Genomic DNA, 21,048 nt, shown 5'->3' with positions numbered 1-21,048 from the left:
TTGGAACCCATGGTGGAGGGGCCTGACTCCTACAAGTTCTCTCTCATCCTGTGCATGTGCTGTAGCATGTGTGCACGCACACCTTTCCCAACAACGGCAGTTAAAAAAATTGATAACTACAAGGTTAGGTTATATTTCCCGTCAAGGTTTAGTAGATTTGATAAGGTTTTGTTATAAAATACTTTCCCAAACTTTAAAAACTTCATTAACCACTAAAAATCTGATGAAGGGGCCTGGGGAAATGATTCAGTGGGAAAAGTATTTCCCACACAAGCAAGGACATGGATGCAGAGGATCCCCTGAATGATCTAGTTAGTTAACCACATTAGCCAAAAGGTGAGCTTGGGCCTCAGTGAGAGATCCTGCCTCAATATATAAGGAAGAACATGGTCAAGGAAGCCTTGGGCTACACATGTGCATGTGTACCCACATACAGGTGTTCACACATGTGCAAACATACATATATCTCACACACATGCAAAAAAAAAAACTCTTTTGAATCATGCATGTATTAGCATGCTATTAGAAGTTTGCTATTGCTGTAAGTAGAAGCTTGTGTTATTTGATAGTTAGGGGACAAAATATTTGTAATTAAAATACATCAAGATGTTTCTAGAAGGGTAATATTCAGGAGGTGAAGACAGGAGAGTTATGAATTTGAGACAAGACTGGGCTATGTAGTGAGACCCTCTCACAAAACAAGGTATTTCTGACTCCAAAGACAAAATATACATCAAGTGTAGTGTTGGTGTTAAACATATATAAATATTGTAAATTAGAGTATAACTCACATGCCATAAAATTCACCATTTTAAGGGTACAATTCGGTGGTGTGGTGGTGTGAATGAGAACGGCCCCATCGGCCCATGTGTTTGAATGTTTGGTCCAGCTGGTGGACAGTTTAGGAAGGATGAGGGGGCGTGGCCTTGTTGGACAGGCCCAGTCTCATTCTCACTTGCCTCTGCCACCATCTCAGATCAGATTTGAGCTCTCAGCTACTGCAACAGCCTGCTACCATGTTCCCTGCCATGATGATAATGGACTCACCCTGAAACTGTGAGCAAGCCCCCCGTTAAATGCTTTGTTCTATGAGTTGCCTTGGTCATGGTGTTTCTTCACAGCAATAGGACAGTAACTAAGACAAGTGGCGTCAGTATAATCACATGGTTACTTATTCATAACCACTGTCTAACTCTAGCACATTTCATTACTCACGAAGAAAAATTCCAAACCCATTAGCTCTCACTCACCGTTCCTTCCTCCTTTTAGCAGCCGCTCATCTGTGTTGTGTCTCTGTGGATTATTCTGTTTGGAACACTTCGTAAACAGAATCATATGATATGTGATCATTTTCATCTAGCTTCTTATACTTAACGTAGTGTTCCCATGTCCACCCATATGATAACATGTGCCAGTCCTTACTCCTTTGTATAGCTGAGTGATAGTCTAGTATACAGATGGGCCAGATTCTGTTTATGTATTTACTAGGTGATAAATGTTTGACTTGCTGCTGTTGTTTAGTTATTCTGAGTAATGCTGCTGTGAACGTTCATGTGTGAGTTTTGTATTGACATATGCTTTCAATTCTCTTGGACCTAGGAATCAAATTTCTGGATCATATGATAATTCAATTTAACTTTTAAGGAACTGCCAAACTGTTTTTCAAAACAGCTCCGTTGTGTATTTTCATCAGCAATGTAGAGGTTCCAGCTTCTTTCCTCCTTGCTTATACTTATTTTCTGGAGTTTTCTTTGTTTTGGTTTTAATTCTCGCCATTCAGATGGAGATGACGTGAAGGTCTCTCTGTGGTTTAGAATTGCATTTCTTACTACCTAATGATATTTCCGTGTACTGGGGTGCCATTTGCCTTTCTTCTCTGGAGAAATCTCCCTTCCTATCGTCTGTCTGTTTTTTAAGTTAGATTGCTTATCTTTTGAAGGTAAAGTCATGCTATAGTTTGGGTGTTGGGCCCCAGAGTTGGTGTTGGAGGCAGTGTGGTGCAGCGTGGGAGCCAAGGGGGGCCCTGGGTAAGTCTGGGCAAGCTCTCGAAAGAAGTTGATATTTATTGTGAAACTGACCATTCTCTTAAACGGATTATTTTGAAAGCCTGAGGCTGGATCCACCCAGTGTCTCTCACATTCCTGTTTGCTGAGGTGATTGCTTGATCCTGCTATTGCAGTCTGCCATGAGGTAGCACAGGGAAGGTGGAAAGACTTGCCTGGACAATGCCATTTGGATCTTCAACCTCCAAAATGGTGAACATTTTCTTTATAAAGTTAGCCTGCCTCTGGCATTTTGTTATAGTAATACAAAACTGACTAATACAAGTTATAGGAATTCTTAGGCCAGGCATAGTGGCCACATCCCTTTAATTCTAGCACGTGGGAGGCAGAAGTATACAGATCTCTGTGAGCCAGCCTGGTCTACATATCAAGTTCCAGGCCAGAGCAACATAATGAGACCCTGTCTCAAAAAAGAAAAAACAAATATATATTTGGATACTTTATCTATTTTTACATTGCTTTATTGTGTTTTTAGTATTGTGAACCAATTCAAGGTCATGAAAAATTATACTAATTTTTTTCTGAAAATTTTAAAGAATTTATAGCTTTTACATTTAGTTTTGTGATCCATTTTGAGTTAATTTTTTTATATGCAATGAGGTAAGGGAACTTTTTAAAATGTCTGTCTTGACTATACATATGTGATATGAATGCATGGGTGTATGTGTGTTTGCATGTGGGGATGCTTATGCAGGTCAGAGGTTGACTTCAGGTATCTTTTTGGTTGTTTTTTACTTTATTTACTGAAGTAGAATCAGCTTTTGAACCTGGAATTCAATGATTCAATGAGTCTAGCTATCCAGCTTGTCCCCGGGATTCCCCTGTCTCTACCTCCCAAGAGTGCTAGAAATACAGGTGGGCCACCACACCTACCTACCTTTTATGTGGGTGCTGGGGTGCCTGAACTCCTGTCTTCATGCTTGCATGGCAACTCCCCAAACCTCATTATTTACCTGGTTGTCCTCGCAGTGTTTTCTGAAAAGACTGGGTCCCGCCGCCCCCAGAATGAATGATCTCGGTGTCTTGTGGAAAATGAGTTGGCCACAGGGCTATGATTTACTTTTGGATTCTCAGTTACATTCTGTGCTTCTACACTTCATGTGTGTCACTCTGCTGTGGTTGCTGTAGCTCTGTAGGTTAAGTTTGTTAAATAGGTTTTTTTTTTGGCTTTTTGTTGGTTTGGTTTGGTTTGGTTTGGTTTGATTTTTGAAACAAGGTCTTACTGTGGGGTATCCACCAAATATGACTACTTGGACAGGGGTTACAGCCAGTAGAAAGTCTTTGTTAGCTGGCTGGTGAGGACTGGGTGTTCGGGATGCCTGTGTAGTCTATGAGCCTTTCTCAGGATGAGCTTTTAAGCACAAAAACCATATTCTGGGTTAGCATACTTCAGTTAACGAGAACAGTTAGCCAAAAACAGAGTTGCAGAAGCTCTTGAATTTACACATTAGTGTGGGAGACATCAGCAGTTAAAATAACCAGTTAATCACAGCTATGAAAAGTACTCTAAAGAAAAGTAGAGTCTCTATGAGTGTGTCACAGAGGACACAGTCTGAGACTTAATGGTGTCAAAAGGAATGGCTGTCTTGTAACATTGACACCCTCGTCTGGATTGAGTCACAGCTCTATTAGTGGGAGAATTTGGGTGGAATAAGTAAGAGTAAGTAGATGCTGGTCCATTGAAGCCGGGAGGAAGAGCGTGTGCAAAGGCAGAGAGGTTTGTGTTGGAGTACACGGGAGGCCAGATTGGCTCCACTGTGGAGAAGGGAGTGTGAGAGGGGCAGCAGAGGCTGGAAAGCAGGAGAAGCCAAGTCCTCAGAGGCTTTGAAGTGCCTGGAAGTTTGGATGTTTCTCTAGAAGGATTTTAAGGAAATGATGAATTGGATTCTTACTTGTAATACTGTAGTATGTTTGCGTTGGAGGAATGGATTAGAGAAATGGGAGAGTGTGGGAGGATGCAGGGCTCTCCAAAAGATTTTTGCCATATCCAAATGAAAGTGGTATTTGCTTGGTGATGGCCATGGAGTTTTATAGGAAGGAAACTGTCAGAACACAGAGATTTGGACAGGGAGGATGAGGTAGAGGGATAGGTAACAGGGAGCCTGTGAGGTTTCTAGTGGGAGCAGCTATGTAGATGGGGAAGCCCAGAGAAGATTAAGAATGTAATCAGAGCATGGATGGAGCACATCTCGTGGAGCAGTGGGTAGATGTGGGTGTGCACTTTGGTACTCCAAAGGAAATCTGAGTCAGTTGGGGAAGTCTGGAGACTTATCCATGGTATTTAAAGTTGTGGAGCAGGGTCAAGGGACCTAGGGCAGTGGTTCCCAACCTTCCTAATGCTGTGACCCTTAGTACAGGTCCTCATGTTGTGGTGACCCCCAACCATGAAATCATTTTCCTAGCTACTTCATAACTGCAATTTTGCTACTGTTACAAATTGTAATGTAAATATCTAATTTGTGACCCCTGCAAAGGGGGTCGTGACCCACAGGTTGAGAACCACCAACCTAGGGAAATTTTAGTGCTAAGGGAGGAAGGGCCTGAGAGCATGTCTTAGGATGTGTTAGTGCCTAGAGCAGCAGTAGAGGGAATGAGAGTACAGGGCCACAGTCAGCAGTGCAGGGTTGGCGTGGGGAGAGCTGCTGATGCATCTGCAGTTTCTGCTTGTAAGATGAGTCCTAACATCTTTTATTGCATTTGGCAAGAACAGTTTCATTGAGGTGGTAGAGTTGGACTGTGTTGGAGATGAGTGAGGAATGGGAAGGGATGAAATGGAAACAAGAAGTTTGGCTGTGAAGGAGTCGGTGGTGATAGCTGCAGAAGGTGGAACTCAGGGCCAAAAGGAGGCTCCGTTAGCTGCTTTCTTTCTTCCCCCCCCAACTTTTAGAATAAAAAATTCTCTATTCCAACCCACTTTGGGTTATAGCTGATAGAACAAGGGTCATTTACTGATACAGCTATGTACTAAGACACTAACCTTGATGAAGGAAGGTTGACTGAGAGAATGCCTGTCAGTTCTCAGTACATGGAGACCAGAGACAGAGCTCTGTGGTTCTGCTCCAGACTGCAGGGTGGCAAAGCTCCTGTCCCACAGCACCCTGCACCCTGTATCCTCAGATACAGTCTCCCACTACCTACTGTCTTCTCTCGTTTCTCTGAAAATTTCTACTTGCCTCCAGCCATACCACAGTTTTTCCCCTTTTCCAGCTCCCACAATCACCTGCTTTCTGGACCTCTTGGGCATCTTCTCTGTACTGTGGTTCCTGTCAGGTTGTACCCACAGTAAGCATCCCCAATAGACAAAAGGGTAATGACTTTGTAAATGTGTGTTAATATTTCCTCGATATATGTAGTGCCTTTTTAAAGAAACCTTTTAGGGCTGGAAAGATGGCTCAGCGGTTAAGAGCACTTCCAGAGGACTAGGGTTCAATCCCCAGCACCCACTGTCTGTAACTCAGTTCCAGGGAATCTAACACCCTCTTCTAGGGTCTCAGGCACACATATAGGCAAAATGCCCATACACATAAAAAAAAAAAAAAAGAAATAAAAATTAAAAAATTTTATTTTTTTCATTTCCTTTTTTCGTTTTTCAAGACAGGGTTTCTCTATGTAGTCCTAGCTGTGCTGGAACTCAACTCTGTAGACCAGGCTGGCCTTGAACTCACAGAGATCCACCTGCCTCTGCCTCCTGAGTACTGGGATTAAAGACGTGCGCCACCCCCCACACACACCTTAAAAGATTATTTTAGAGCGTTATAGATTGAAGTTGGAATGTGTGTGTGTGTGTGTCTGTGTTTCTTTTCTGTACTGAGACTCTAACCTAGGGCATTCAGGGCACATATTCTACCATCAAGCTAGGTCCTAGCCCTCGTTATGTGCATTTTCATTTAGTGAGAGAAGAACTCCTGAATACAGGTTTGTGTATATATCTGTGGTGTGTGTGTGTGTGTGTGTGTGTTTCTGTGCATGTGCTCATATGTTTTCATGTGTGTAAGTGCCTATGCAGTGCGTGCACATGGAGGCCAGAGGCCTCCTCTGTATTTTCCTTGATTCCTCTTCACCTTATTTTTGAGACAGGGTCTCTCACTGAACTTGGAGTTTATCAATTCAGCTAGACTGTCCAATCAGTGAGTCCACAGATTTGTCTGCCTCTGCTCCCCTAAAGCTAAAGTTATATATGTAGGGCTTTGTTTTTATTGGGTGCTGGAAATCTAACTCAGGTCCTAATGCTTCTGCAGGAAGGCATTTTACCAACTGCCATCTCTAGACCTAATATTTTTGGCATTAGAAAGGATGTTCATGCTTGGCAATGTTAGGAGTAACTCTTGTACTATCTACGGGCTCTGCCTCTTACTCTGTCTCTTTAAGACTTGTCAGTTGCTTCAGGGCAGAGATTTGTGGTTCTTTCTTCTTCCTGAGAGCTGGGGTTGGAAGACTGTAGCCCGTGGTCTAAATCCAGCTCACTGTTTTTTAAGCCCCCTCCAGCTAAGAAATTTTACAGTTGAACATCTGTAATCAATCTGATAATTCAAAAACACTTTAAAGTATAATTAAGTACAATGTTCTTGCCCAAGAAAGAAGAATTCAATTCTTTTCATTAGTGGAATTAAATCACAAAGAGTTGGGTTCAGTTATATTTATATTTTAAGTTTTGCCAATAAAAGTTCTGCAGAAATATTTTTTAAAATGTTAGGTAAGTACCTGTGTAGTATCCTCAGGCTTGCCAGCTCTGCTTTATTAGTGGAAATTCACAGATATGCTTTGTATTAGTTACTTTTCTGTTGCTGTGACAAAACACCAAGACCAAGGCGACTTACAGGAGAAATCGTTTATGGGTTTACGGTCCCAGAGGCTTAGAGTCCAGGAGAGAGGAGAGGCATGGCAACAGAAGCAGCTGAGCACTCGCACCTTGTCTCACTAATTCATTAGTTTCATGTGTCTGCTCTAATCCATTGCTGCAGAACTATAAAACAGCAGACATTTAGTCTCTCGAAGTCGTGGAGAGCAGAAGTTCAAATAAAGGCTCAGCATGGCCAAACACTGCAAATGCTCCTCCACTTCGTACCCCAGATCTCTTGTCTCCTTCAGCTTCCAGCTGCATTCCTGGGCTATTCCTGCACCCACCCTCCTCTTTCAGTGCTCCATTGCCATCTCCTGTCTCCCTCCCTCCCTCCCTCCCTCCCTCCCTTCCCTCCCTCCCTCCCTCCCTCCCTTCCTTCCTTTCAATGCATGTGTGTGTAGGCTCACATATTGTGGGGGCATGTGTGTGTGTGGGGGGTATTGTTCTTTAGACAGTGTCCCCCACCCTGCTTCAGGGTCTCTTACTGGCTAGAGTTCATCATTTAGGATAGACAAACTGGCCAACAAGGCCCAGGAACCTTGTTTTCCCCACCTCCCCAGCATGGAGTTTACAAGCATGCATCAACCTACTGGTATTTTTATGTGGCTTCTAGGGATCAAATTCAGGTTTGTGCTGTGAGGCAAGCATTTTACTCACTAAAGTATCTCCCTAGGCCTCTACTCATCCTTCTTTCTTTCTCTTTTGTTAAAGGATATTTTTGTTTTGTTTTTGCTTTTTGAGACAGGGTCTCTCTACATGGACCTGGCTGGCCTAGAACTCATAGATCCACCTGCCTCTGGCTCCCAAGTGCTGGAATTTAAAGGTGTACGCCACCACACCCTGCTTTCTTATTTTTTTCTTTTCTTTCCTTTTTTTTTTTTCCCCCCTCGAGACAGGGTTTCTCTGTGTAACAGAGTCCTGGCTGTCTTGGAACTTGCTTTATAGACTAGGCTGACCTCAAACTCACAGAAATCCTCCTGCCTCTGCCTCCAAGTGCTGGTATTAAAGGCATGTGCTATCATGCCCAGCTTGATTTCTTATTTCTTAAAATGACAAGTGTAACTGGATTTAAGTCTATCTGGATAATCCAGAATAACCACCCCCTTTTTAATGATTTATTTACTTTTATTTTGTGTGCACTAGTGTTTTGCTTGTATGTATGTTTATGTGAAGGCATAGGGTCCTCAGAACTGAAATGACAGACAGGTGTGAGATGCCATGTAGGTTCTGAAAATTGAACCCACGACCTCTGGAAGAGCAGTCAGTGCTCTTAACCACTGAGCCATCTCTCCAGCCCCATAAACCCTTCTTTTATTTAATAAACTTTTTTTCATTTATTTTATATACCAACCACAGTTTCCCCTCCCTCCTCTCCTCTTGTGTCCCCCCATTTACCCTCCTCCCCATTTACTCCTCCTCTGTCTCCATTTAGAAAGGGGCAGGCCTCCCATGGGCTTGAACAAAGCATGATGGCACATCAAGTTGAGATAGGACTGAGCTCCTCACCCTGCATCAAGGCTGGGCAAAGTAATTCAGCATGGTGAACAGGTTCCCAAAAGCCAGCTAAGTGCCAGGGTCAGGTCCTGATCTCCCTGCTAGGAGCCTTACAAACAGACCAAGCTATACAACTGTCACACACATGCAGAAGGTCTAGGTTGGTCCCATGCAGACACCGTAATTGTTGGTCCCACAAGCTCAGGTCACCTGTCTCTGTGGGTTCCTCGCTCATAACCTTGATCCTTCTGGCTCATACAATACCTCCTCCCTTTTTTCAGGAGGACTTCTGGAGCTCGGCACAGTGCTTGACTGTGGATCTCTACATCTGCTTCTGTCAGTTACTGGATGAAGGTTCTGTGATGACAATAAGGATATTCACCAATCTGATTATAGGAGATGGCCAGTTCAGGCACCTTCTCCACTATTGCTAGGAATCTTAGCTGGGATCATCCTTGTGGTTTCCTGGGAGTTTCCCTGGCACTAGGTTTCTCCCTAACCCTGAAACCGCCCCCCATCAAGATGTCTCTTCTGTTATTCTCACCTTCTGGCTGCCCCCAACCTGCCTCCTGCATCTAGCCTGCCCAACCAACTTCTTTAAGTTCCCATCCCCCACCCCACCCCCAGTTTACCTAGGAAATCTCTTCTATTTCCCCTTCTCAGGGGAATCCATGCATCCCTCTTTGGGCCCTCTTTGTTATTTAGCCTCTCTGGGGCTGTGGGTTGTAGATTGGTTCAGGATAAGCCCTTCTTTAAGAACCTTGACTTAATCACATTTTAAGCCATGTAAGATAGCATCCGTAGATTTCAGGAATTAACCTGGACAGGAGAAAGAGGGGTAACTTCCTACAGAACCAGGTCATATACTCGTAGTTTACAGGGGCCGCACGTCTTGTCTTCGAGGTCCTCATACATATCCCACAGGCTCTAGGTTTCTTCAGTGGTATGTCTGGTAGTTTTAGTTATGTGATCTCCTTAGTCTCGCTTGTCTCTGTCCTGTTCCTACATCCTTCATCCTCTCAGAATGAGTCTTGAAGAGACACATTTCTTCAGTTTATCGTTTGCCCTCTGCATTACTGTCTCTAATATGTTAGGAACTGGTAGTCTTCTGTTCAACTTTTCTTGCACCTGCAGTTAGGTGAGTAACTTCAATGGGGAATGACTGGTAATAGTCCCAGTGAGAGAAGAAACCACTGTGATTGAATGCTTGGTGTGCCCAGCCTTTTAGCAAGTGGCTTCTTACTTACTGTTGAGAAGTTCTGAGAAGAAGTCACATTAACTCCATTGTAACCGAGCAATAAGGAGGTTAAGTAACATGCTCAGGGGGATGGTAGAGTTCACAGGGTTGGGGCTGGTTTTTGAATAAAGCCTGTTATACCCTAAGCACACAGCATACTTCAGCTTTAGTTAAATGGTTAGTAGTGTACATGAGCAACTTTTGCTTTGGTTTGAGAGGTTAATAGACCTGAGTTTCAGTCAGATTTGTGATGCTTATTTGTGCTATTAACTGTAGGAATATCGTGTCTGATCCTTAGGTGTAAATAAATATGTGACTTATATGTCTTTTAGGACTGTTTTAGATGTTGAGAGAATATGGGTGGAAGCCGTTCCAAATAGGAAAATTTTGCTAATATGTATTAGAACAGTTTTTCATTTAGTCCTGGCCTGGAGCTTGATATTCAGATTAGGGTGGCCTTGAACTCATAGAGCTCCATCTCTGCCTCCCAGGGCTGGATTTAAAGGCCTGCACCACAATGCTTTGTTCTTTATTTGGTCCTATTCTTTTTTTTTTTTTTTTTCCAGAGCTGAGGACCGAACCCAGGGCCTTGCACTTGCTAGGCAAGCGCTCTACCACTGAGCTAAATCCCCAACCCCATATTCTTACTATGTTCTTTTCCTTTCCTGTATTTCAAATTTTAGGAGTGTGGCCAAAGCCTCAAACCAGAAACTGCATTAACCCCAAATATGAATTTCTTAGGGTCTCTTGGGTATTTAGCTGTTGTGACTGCTCACATTTTGCTTTCTGATCCTTAGTTTTAATGGGCTTACCTAACTTGTCTGATTCAGAAATTCTATTCTCCCTTATAGCCACCACCTTCATTCATCTCCCCTATTGTTTCTTTTATTTGTGGCTTTCAGGAGTTGATAAACTAACATTGAGAATATTCATGCCTGCTCCCAAGCCCTGTCCTTGGTTTGGCTATCCTTCACTTTGTGCTGCTATAGTGTGGAATATCTCTTCTGTCAGAACCAGTTCCTTTGTCTGGACTCCATTCCTTCCTGTTTGCTTAGGAGCCTTTCTTTGTCATTAATCTCTTTTAATTTCTATAAAAATCTTAAATTTCTAACAATAATTATGGGTTGCTTTTTTTTTTTTTTTGAAGCTGAGGATCGAACCCAGGGCCTTGTGCTTGCTAGACAAGCGCGCTCTACCACTGAGCTAAATCCCCAACCTATGGGTTGCTTATTGATGGAAAAGTTTTTTGAAATTTTTAAAGATTTTATTGACATTCACGCCAGGCAGTGGTAGCGCATGCCTTTAATCCCAGCATTTGGGAGGCAGAGGCAGGAGGATCTCTGTGAGTTTGAGGCCAGCCTGGTCTACAGAGTGAGTTCCAGGAAAGGCTCCAAAGCTGTACAAAGAAACCCTGTCTCAACACCCCCCCCCCAAAATTATTGACATTCATGTGTTATTTATTAAGTTTTAAAAAACTCAAAAATAAACAACTATGTGCATTGGTGTTTTGCCTGTGTAAGGTGTTAGGTCCCCTGGAACTGTAGTTACAGACAACTGGAACAAGTTACAGTTATGAGCTGCCATGTGGATGCTGGGAATCGTAATGTAAAAATTTTTGGAGATAAAAGTTTACCAAAGGGGTTGTGACCCATAGGTTGAGAACCACTGATGTTCCATTTATATATATATATAAAACCCACAATTAGCTGAAATGTCATTATACAAAACAAAACAACTTTGTGCATGCTCATGTCTGCTTGCCTGTATATGCACCACATATGTGCAGGTGCCTGTGGAGGCCAAAAGAGAATGCCAGATTCCCTGAAACTGGAGTTACAAATGGTTGTGAGCTGCCTGGTGCGGGAGCTGGGGATTAAACTTAGGTCCTCTGCAAGAACAGCAAGTGCTCTTAACCACTCAGCCATCTCACCAGCCCCATAGTGTACTCTTAAAGAATTGGAGGCAGAACACCTGAACTGAGCTGCAGTCCAGATAGAAATTTCTGGGCATTTCCAGCCCTGTACCGGGTCCTCGTGACCAGGAATACAGCTGTGGACAGCACTAGGAGCTGGACAGACACTTCAAAACAGAGCCACACCCAAACCTTAAAGCCAGAAAAGTCCTGCCTGCCAGAGTTGACCTGAAGGAGGAGTACGTTGAAACCCCTGCACCATTCTTTCCCACACAACAGCCTGTCTTGTGTTTTCCGCAAGGCCCACCGCTGCCAGCCACAAACCTGGCTGTCTAGGTTCAATCCATCAATCCTTCAGAGCCCCCGACCAGCAGTGAGCACAATTGATGACTCTGCCGCCACCCAGCTGCTTGCCCCATGGGACCACTCCAACCTGTCGTCCCCTTGCCTTCCCCTGGCTGTACTGAACTCACCTAAATGTTGGAGACCTTCCAGAGACTCTGGGTCACTGATTTGATACCCCAGTACCAGTACAGATGGCATTGGATAGAAATGATGAGGCTGTGCTGACACCCCATGCAACCTAAGTCAGAAGCTCATTTTTTAGTAAAAGGGGGGGACCTGTAGGTCCCTGGCCCCCGTTTTGGGTAACTGTTGTCTTGCTTGCTGACCTTGACCTTGATATCCTCCCTATGCTAATTCTCTGTGAGATTCCACCCTCCTGAATGCTTAAGGGAAGCTCCTTGTCTGTGTATCCAGCATATTGTGCGTTAACAGCTTAGATACAAGATTGTAAAACATCAGAAGTGAACTTCTACCCCCTGGGGTTCTCCCGTTGTGCTGTAAGCCTGTATTTACGACCTCTTCCCTCCTCCAATAAACAGCATTTGGCATTATAAAAAAGGGGGGGGGAGAAATTGAAGACAGCGATGTTCTAAAAAAGGAAGTAGTGATGGTGTCATGGGTCTACGGGGATGCTGGACTCAAGTCTATCAAATTGTGCAAACAAGAAAATTGTATACTATGTGAACTATCTGTCAATGAAGATCTTATATATAAAAAAGAAAGGAAAAGAAATGATGTGGTGATGGCAAGTCAGGCTGAGAGTTTCTGAGAATGTCGCCTGGGACTCTGTAGACCCGACAGGGTAGCACCCCACAAGGGCCTAACTCACAGATTTCTGCCTCATGTCTAAGCAGATCCTTCTGTCCACTGGAGATAGTAATTATAACCCTGAGAGGTACCCAGGCTAGCCATTTACTCCGTATGTATAGAGGGTGATCCTCCTGAATCCACTTTCCAAGGGCTTGACTTCAGGTTTGTTTGTTTTAATAATTTAGTTAAATCTATTTTATGTGCATTGATGTGAGGGTGTCAGATCCCCTAGAACTGGAGTTACAGACAGTTGTGAGCTGCCATGTGGGTGCTGGGAGTTAAACCTGAGTCCTCTGGAAGAGCAGCCAGTGCTCTTAACCGCTGAGCCATTTCTCAAAACCATTTCCTCTTATACAGGGCCTCACTGTGTAGCCCAGGCTGGACTGGAACTTGGAGAGTCCATTCTTTCTCAGCCTCCCTGATGCTGAGATTGCCTGGCTTGCACTGCTAGATTTGTGACATTTCTTTATCATTCATTTTGTGCCTGTAGGTGTTTGTTTTGTTTGATTTGATTTTTTTGTTTTTCTGTCTGCTAGTGCTTTTCAAATTGTTTCTTAGGGACCTGTTTGGGGTTTTAGATCTCAGAGTAGCAGATATATAATAAAATTAAATTATTGGTAGATGCTAGAAAATTTTTTTTAAAAATTGGAGGCTATGGTAGTCTGGGTCTGCATTCCCAAGAAACTAGGAGCCTCTGAGTCCTCATCCAAATGGATTTCAGCTGTACTGCTGTTAAAAGCCTAAAAATAAATAAATACAAAAACACAACTCCAGTTCCTGGTCCTCAAACCTTATATACCTTTCTTCCTGTCATCACTTCCTGGGATTAAAATCACCGTGCCTGGCTGTTTCTAGTGTGGCTTTGAACTCACAGAGATCCAGATGGATCTCTACCTCCGGAATGCTAGGATTAAAGTTGTGTGTGCCACCATTTTCTGGTCTCTGTGTCTATCCAGTGACTGTTCTGTTCTCTGACCCTAGATAAGTTTACTAGGGTACACAGTATATTGGGGGGACACAATATCACCACAGACTAAGCATTCAAATATATACGCCTCTGGGGGCCATTCTTACTCACACCACCACGTGAATCTTTCTTTTAAAGAGTACCAAGCTGGGGAGATGGTTCAGTGATAGAGCACTTCCTGATCAAGCAGGAGAACTAGAGTTAAGATCGCTGGAATCCATGTAAAAAGCCAGACAGATAGATGTAATTACTCCTGTAATCCCAGAACTCAGCAAGCAAAGGAGTCCCTGGGACAAGATGGCTAGTTAGACTAGCTGGAATTAGAGAGCTCCAGATTCAGGGAGAGACCTTACCTCTGTAATTAAAGTAGGAAATGATCAAAGAAGACACCCAATGAATGTGTGCATGTATGTGCTTGCGCGCGCGCGCACACACACACACACACACACACACACACACACACACACACACACACACACACGTGCACTTAAGTGTACACATCCATACAGATAACATGCACCCATGTCTACTTCTCCCAGCAATGTATCAGCTATTGACTATGTATCAGTAAAGTGAATGTGTCACCTGGGTTGAGTTGGGAACTATAGTGCTACTGCAGTTTGCAAGAGGCTGGGCTCTCTGGGGTTCTGCCTCTCTTCCTAAGGAACAAATGACATCATCTCATGATGAAGCTTCTATAGAGCATTAATTTAAAATTTTTAAATAAAAACATTTAGTCATAGACACTAGGCTATTTTTATATATATAATAGCATCTGATGGGATAATTGTAACATCTTAATTCAGTGAGTACCACAGCTTGGTATGTTTACTCTTTTGGAAATTTCTTTAGCGTGGAGTTTTAGGTTTGCTAATATAAAAGGAAAGATGCCTTGTTTGACTGGTTTCAATAGGAGAAAACAATCCATAGCACCCTTTCCTCAAATGAACCCTATGAAGAAGCCCATCATACTATAAGAAGCTCTAGTGTACTGGGTTAACAGTAAGGGTGAGGAAAGAGAGGGAATGCCTCAGGCCTCTTCACCTTGTGTCATCCAGAGACTGTGACCCACTGCAGGGGTGAGGTCCTGGGATGAAGATAGGGTGAAAGTGAGCAGTCATTCCCTGGCAATTTACAGCAAGCATTGGAGGAGCATAGAAGCTTCTCTGTACAATCCTGATGCTTAAAAACTGCTGCTCAGTTGCATTTCTTTCTGTGAACCCACTCTTCCTTGGAATATACAAGTAGTTTTTGATGCAGTGGGTTTCCACCCAGATGTTTTAAACTAAATGAATTTGTTTTCTTCCTTAAAAATGAGATATATAGTTTTGAAAAACTCAGATGTTTCTGGCACGGTAAAAATGGAAGAGTCTAGGAATCATCCAGTGATAACTGGTGTTAGTAAGTCTGGAACTCAATGTGTGAAGTAACACGCAATTTATTCCTGAAACTCAAGGAACTGGAGGATGTAGCTTAGTGATGAAGTCCTCCCTTACATACAGAAAGCCTGGGGTCCATTTCCAGAGCCATAAAGCATCTCTAGCTTAGTTTTTCCTACTGTATTCTTTTAACACTAATCACCTTTAATGCCTGATGGGTGGGTTTTTTTCCTTTCATACACTAAGCAAGAAAGCAGTCTTTGATGGAAGCCAGCTAGGTGTTCCCTAATTCAAGTTCCAATGCCCTTTACTTGGAGATAGCGTCAAATCTTATGGATCAAGGGATCAGTTAATCCCCAAGATTGCCTAGCCCCATAGGCCCGTGTCACAGTTTGTTATTGTTTTTTTTGTTTGTTTGTTTGTTTTTTGTTTTTGGAGACAGGGTTTCTCTGTAGCTTTTTGGAGCCTGTCCTGGACTAGCTCTATAGACCAGGCTGGCCTCAAACTCACAGAGATCCACCTGCCTCTGCCTCCTGAGTGCTGGGATTACAGGCGTGCACCACCACCACCACCCAGCCACAGTTGTTTTTAACCCGTGTTTCTGACTGGTTTCTCTGAATTAGAGCCCCACAACTGTCTTCTTGGGGTCAGTTAATTTGCTCAAGAGACTCACAGAATTCAGGAAAACATATTTACCAGTTTATTATAGAGGATAAAGATGAACATTACAAAGGATAAAGATGAAAAGATGCACAGGGCAGAGTCTGGAGGAAAGAACATAGAGCCCTCTGAGAAATTCCCCATGTCCAGCCATCATAGCTGAGTCCTTTTGTGACTCCAAAGAGACTTTATTACATACCAGATGTTAACAATATGGGTAGTAAAACCTAGCGAGGTTTGTCTGTGCACATTCCTTCCCCTAGATATGTGCCAAGACTTCTGAAGTGCCTTATTGTCTACCAGACAAGGAAGGCCAGAGAAAAGTGGGGAAGATTAGTGTTTCCATGACCAGCCACAAGAATGACACGCCTTAGTTTCTGTCACCTGCCTTAGAGATGCAGGTTCTGAGTGAGAGACCTTATGAAGTAACTAAAATGGATACACCATAATAAAAGTTGGCAGTATGCTTAGGAGGATTTTTAAATAAAAATACTCTGAATCTTTTCCATGAATGTTTATCTTATCATAATTTCCTTTTCTACTTTCTTTCTTTTTCTTTTCTTTTCTTCCTGTCTTTCCTTTCCTTCCTTCCCTCCCTCCCTCCCTCCCTCCCTCCCTCCTCTCTCTCTCTCTCTCTCTCTCCCTTTCTTTCTTTCTTTCTTTCTTTCTTTCTTTCTTTCTTTCTTTCTTTCTTTCTTTCTTTCTTTCTTTCTTCAAGACAAGGTTTCTCTATGAAGCTATGGCTGTCCTGGATGGAAGCAAAGTGGCTTCCAACTCACAGAGATCTATACCTATAATTTTAACTATTTAGATAATGTAGGATAAATAAAAATATTATCATTTTATATCCTAATGGCTATTTTGGGACTCTAAAATGTTGTCAACATTGTGATTTTTATAGGAAATAAATCTAGTTCCAAACTTTCAAAAGACATCATTAATGTCTACCATTTTTCTTAATAAAAGGTTTCTAGTCACATGAAAATATTGAAAATGACACTTTGAAATGTTTTATTCTTACAGTGATGGAATGGGGGGAAGATATTAAAGCAGTCTCTAATGATGAAGCAGTGATGTTGGTGAACCACCAGGCAACTGGAGATGTGTGTACATTGATGATGTGCCTACAGGACAAAGGACCGGTAAGCATCTCTGGGACCTTAGGCAGATAGCCTGCAGGGATGAATTTAGAAGCATTGATTCAAGTGTCTCGTTGTTTAAAACAAAAAAATGTAGATTTAATATGAAAAAAATATAGTTTTCAGTCACCCCAGGAAGGGAATTTAAAGACTTTAAAAGATTTTAAAAAATAATTAGGATAAGTATCTAGTGTTGATTAAAACAGTCATATTACTTATATTAATAATTAAAAATAATAAGCAAATCAAGTACATTTAAAATATGTTTGGCCTTTATCATTAAAAGAATTATTACCTGAGATGATAAGAAGTTATGTTCCTAGAAAACTAAATTAATAGTGTATAAATTATTGGAGTTTGTATTTGACCCTAAAATAAGTAAGCCAAATAATGGATGTTTGTGATTGCTTAATAGTCATGATGAGTGACTATAAAAAGTAAAGACTCGACAGTTGTGGTGGTGCACGCCTTTAGTCCCCCAGCACTAGGGAGGCAGAAGCAGGTGGATCTCTGTGATGAGTTTGAGGCCAGCCTGGTCTACAAAGCGAGTTCCAGGGCAGCCAGGTCTATGTAGAGAGACACTGTCTCAAAAAACAAAACAAAACCACAAAGAAGTAAAGGCTCCATCTCTCTCTCTCTCTCTCTCTCTCTCTCTCTCTCTCTCTCTCTCTCTCTCTCTCTCTCTCTCGGAGGCAGCAGTCCATTCCCAGGTGAGAGATGAGATCATAGCAATGTGTAATTGCAGAATGAAAGCCTGTGTTTGAGGTTGAGCTCACCATGTGCCCGGTGGGCACAGGACACTGCAGAGAAGAAAGCACATATTCTTGGCCTTCAGGGTTAGGTAGAATTTAGTTAGGCCACCTCTAGTGAAATGGTTTTGGCAAAACCTCAGGTAAGGTAAGAATCAGCATAAAGTTCAAAGAGTTTTGAATCACCAGATAAAGTCAGAAAATGAGGTGAAATTAAAAGAAAGTATGTTTAGTTATTGAATAATCTGTTTTTCTTATCTGAAAAGCAGGGATGTAACCTTGCTAGAATGTGAAATAAATTTAATCTTTCCTTATAATCAGAATCTCAAATTGTTAAAGAAAAACTGCTTCTGAGTAGATGCCTTTATTCCTACAATAAAATGTATTGTTTTTCCCTTAAATTTATAATGTAAAATTGTGTGTGGGGGGGGGCCTATTTAAAGGCAAATATCCAATTAGCCAACATGTTTTAGTCTCACTGATGATAGTAATTACATTTTTAACAATTATTTTGAAAGCTTATAATGTGCTTAATTGGTCATAAGTCTCAAAGAATGACTCAATTGATCAGTATAAAATATGTCTGTGTTCTAATGCCAGTTTGTTGAGAATGATAACTGAATATTAACTTAATGTTAGGTAGTCATGTGGACCAAAGAAAGGTTGGTTTGTTTGCTTTTGTAAGATATGAATTAATTTGTTTAGATTTAATTGCCTGTCTTGATTAAGTTTTTACATTTGTTTTATTTGTACATTTATGTGTTTGTGTGAATGTATGTCACATGTGTATGGGTGTCTGTGGATGCCAGAAGAGGGTGTTTGATCCCCTGAAGCTAAAGTGACTGATAGCCATGAGGGTGCTGGGAATCCAATAGGGTCCTCTACAAGAGCGCCAAGTACTCTTAACCAGTGAGCCATCTCTCTAGCATGCCCTGAGTAATTTTGTATAATTCTCTGATATTATCAAATAATTTGAATTCTAGACACATTTTAAAACTAATTTCATAAGATATCATTTTTCTACTCTTATAGTTTTTAATGTATTTCCTTTTGGTTTATAAGCATGAGTAAATATTAGTTTATATTGTCAAGAAATATTTATTTGATTGATTACTTCATATTCATTCAAAAGTAGAAGGCTCTTGTCAAATTGTATGCCAGTTTAAAAATACCTCTTTGGGGCTGATGAGATGGTTCAGTGAGTAAAGACATTTGCTGCAGACCTAAAATCTTAGTAGGGTTCTATTGCTGTGAAGAGACACCATGGCCATGGCAAGTTTTATAAAGGAAAATATTTAATAGGGGCTGGCTTATAGTTTAGAGGTGGCATGCTGGTAGACATGGTGCTGGAGAAGGAGCTGAGAGCTCTATATTTTGATCTGCAGGCAGCAGAAGCAACTATATGTCACACTGAGTGTAGCTTAAGCATAGAAGACCTCAAAGCCCACCACCACAGTGACACACTTCCTCCAACAAGGCCACACCTCCTCTAAGGCCACACCTCCTAATAGTGCCACTCCGTCTAGGGGGCCATTTCCTTTCAGACCTCCACACCTGATGACCTGAGTTCAATCCCCAGAACCCACATGACAGAAGGAGAGAACTGACACCTAAAAATTGTCCTCTGACCTCCACACATGTGCAAGAGAGAGAGAGAGAGAGAGGGGAGAAGAGGTTGATATTAACTGTCTTCTTCATTTTACCCTCCACTTTACTTTGTGAGAAAGGGTCTCTCACTGAACCTGGCTGGAGTTCACAAATTTGACCAGCCCAGCCCCAGGGATCCTCTTATCGGCACAAACACCCTCCACACTTGACTTTTACATGAGTGCTTAAGAACCCAAAGTCTTCATGCTTGCATGGTGTCTTAGTCATGTTCTATTGCTGTAAAGAGACCCCACAACCAAGGCAACTCTTATAAGAGATAGCATTTAACTGGGGACTTGCTTATACTTTCAGAGCCTTGTCCATTATCATCATTGGGGTGGAGCATGGTGGCATGCAGGCAGGTGCTGTAGCTGTAGCTGAGAGTTGTATCCTGAACCATAAGCAGAGAGAGACTGGGCCTGGCATGGGTTTTTGAAACCTCAGAGCCCACTCCCAGTGACATACTCCCTCCAACAAGGCCACACCTCTTAATTCTTCTAATCCTTTCAAACAGTGCCACTTCCTGGTGACTAAGCATTCAGATCTTTGACCCTGTGGGGGCCGTTCTTATTCAGACCACCACACATGGCAGGTACTTTATGAATTGCACACACACACACACACACACACACACACACACACACATATACTATTTACTTTTTTAAGCAATTCAGTCTAGTAAAGGTGATAGTTATTTCACTGAAAACTTAAGGCAGGAGCTATAATGGGTTTTTTTGGACCTTTATATTGCCCTGTTTTGTTTTTTGAGACAGAGTTTTTCTGTGTAACAGCCCTGAACTCACAGAAATCCATCTGCCTCTGCCTCTCAAGTGCTGGGATTAAAGGCCACCGTCACCTAGCTTTAATTTCATTTTTTTTTTTTTTTTTAGCTGAGGATCGAACCCAGGGACTTGTGCTTGCTAGGCAAGTGCTCTACCACTGAGCTAAATCCCCAACCCTAATTTCATTTTTTATGTATACTTATGACTTAGTGTTCTAACACTAGAAATCAAGATCTATAATTTTTCATGTAAACTATTAGTAACTGCTGAATTTGTAGAAATAGCATTAGATTTAAAAATATTTGCAACAGTAAATGGACTCAGCGGGCTGGATTTATATATACATATGTATATATATGTAACAATAATTTAAAAAAGATCATGAACTTGAGAGGGAGTAGGGAAGAGTTAGAGGGTTAGAAAATGCAGACTTCACAAGAAATTGTCAAAAGAATAAAAAATAAAAATATATTTAATCATTAATTTAAAATATGCTTGGATGATTATATTAAAAATATGGAGACTTGGCTTGATTGTAGCAAATTTCTTTGTTGTGTTGTTTTGTTTTGTTTTTTCGAGACAGGGTTTCTCTATGTAGCTTTGCACCTTTCCTGGAATTCACTCTGTAGCCCAGGCTGGCCTTGAATTTACAGAGATCTGCCTGGCTCTGCCTCCCAGAGTGCAGGGATTAAAGGCATTGTACCACCCCCACACCCCCAGGCTGTAGCAAATTTCTTATCTCCAACACTGAATTAATCATGTCTTCCATTAAAATATTTCAGGTTGTTGCTCAGATGATGTGGCTAATGGATCATATTTTCAAGTATACAAACTTTGGAATTGTTTCTCTGATTCATGGGGACTTCTTTATAAGACAGGTGAGTGATGAACCTTGCTCTTTCAGTGTTCAGTCATTGGAACTGAGTGTCAGTTATGACAAAGCAACATGACAAATTGGTTGGGTTAAGTGGATCCTGTTCTCAGGTCCTGGGGGCTCTTCCTCTGAGTCTTCATTCTGTAAACA

At 41.9% G+C, this 21,048-nt stretch overlaps 1 protein-coding gene across 3 annotated transcripts in view; it reads left to right on the top strand.

The window, feature by feature from the left end:
• Lpgat1 (lysophosphatidylglycerol acyltransferase 1) overlaps positions 1–21,048 on the top strand; it is a 56,694-nt gene that overhangs the window by 11,064 nt on the left and 24,582 nt on the right. For all 3 annotated transcript variants that reach the window (XM_036201879.1, XM_036201876.1, XM_036201877.1), the window contains 2 exons: positions 16,731–16,849; positions 20,807–20,902. In XM_036201879.1, the coding sequence (XP_036057772.1) occupies positions 16,731–16,849; positions 20,807–20,902 (215 nt within the window). The remainder of the gene's footprint in view (positions 1–16,730; positions 16,850–20,806; positions 20,903–21,048) is intronic.

The sequence above is a fragment of the Onychomys torridus genome, chromosome 11 (assembly GCF_903995425.1).
Source record: "Onychomys torridus chromosome 11, mOncTor1.1, whole genome shotgun sequence".
NCBI classification, from domain to species: Eukaryota; Metazoa; Chordata; class Mammalia; order Rodentia; family Cricetidae; genus Onychomys; species Onychomys torridus.
The sequence above is the reverse complement of the archived record's forward strand: the minus strand, read 5'-3'. Positions and strand labels throughout refer to the sequence as shown.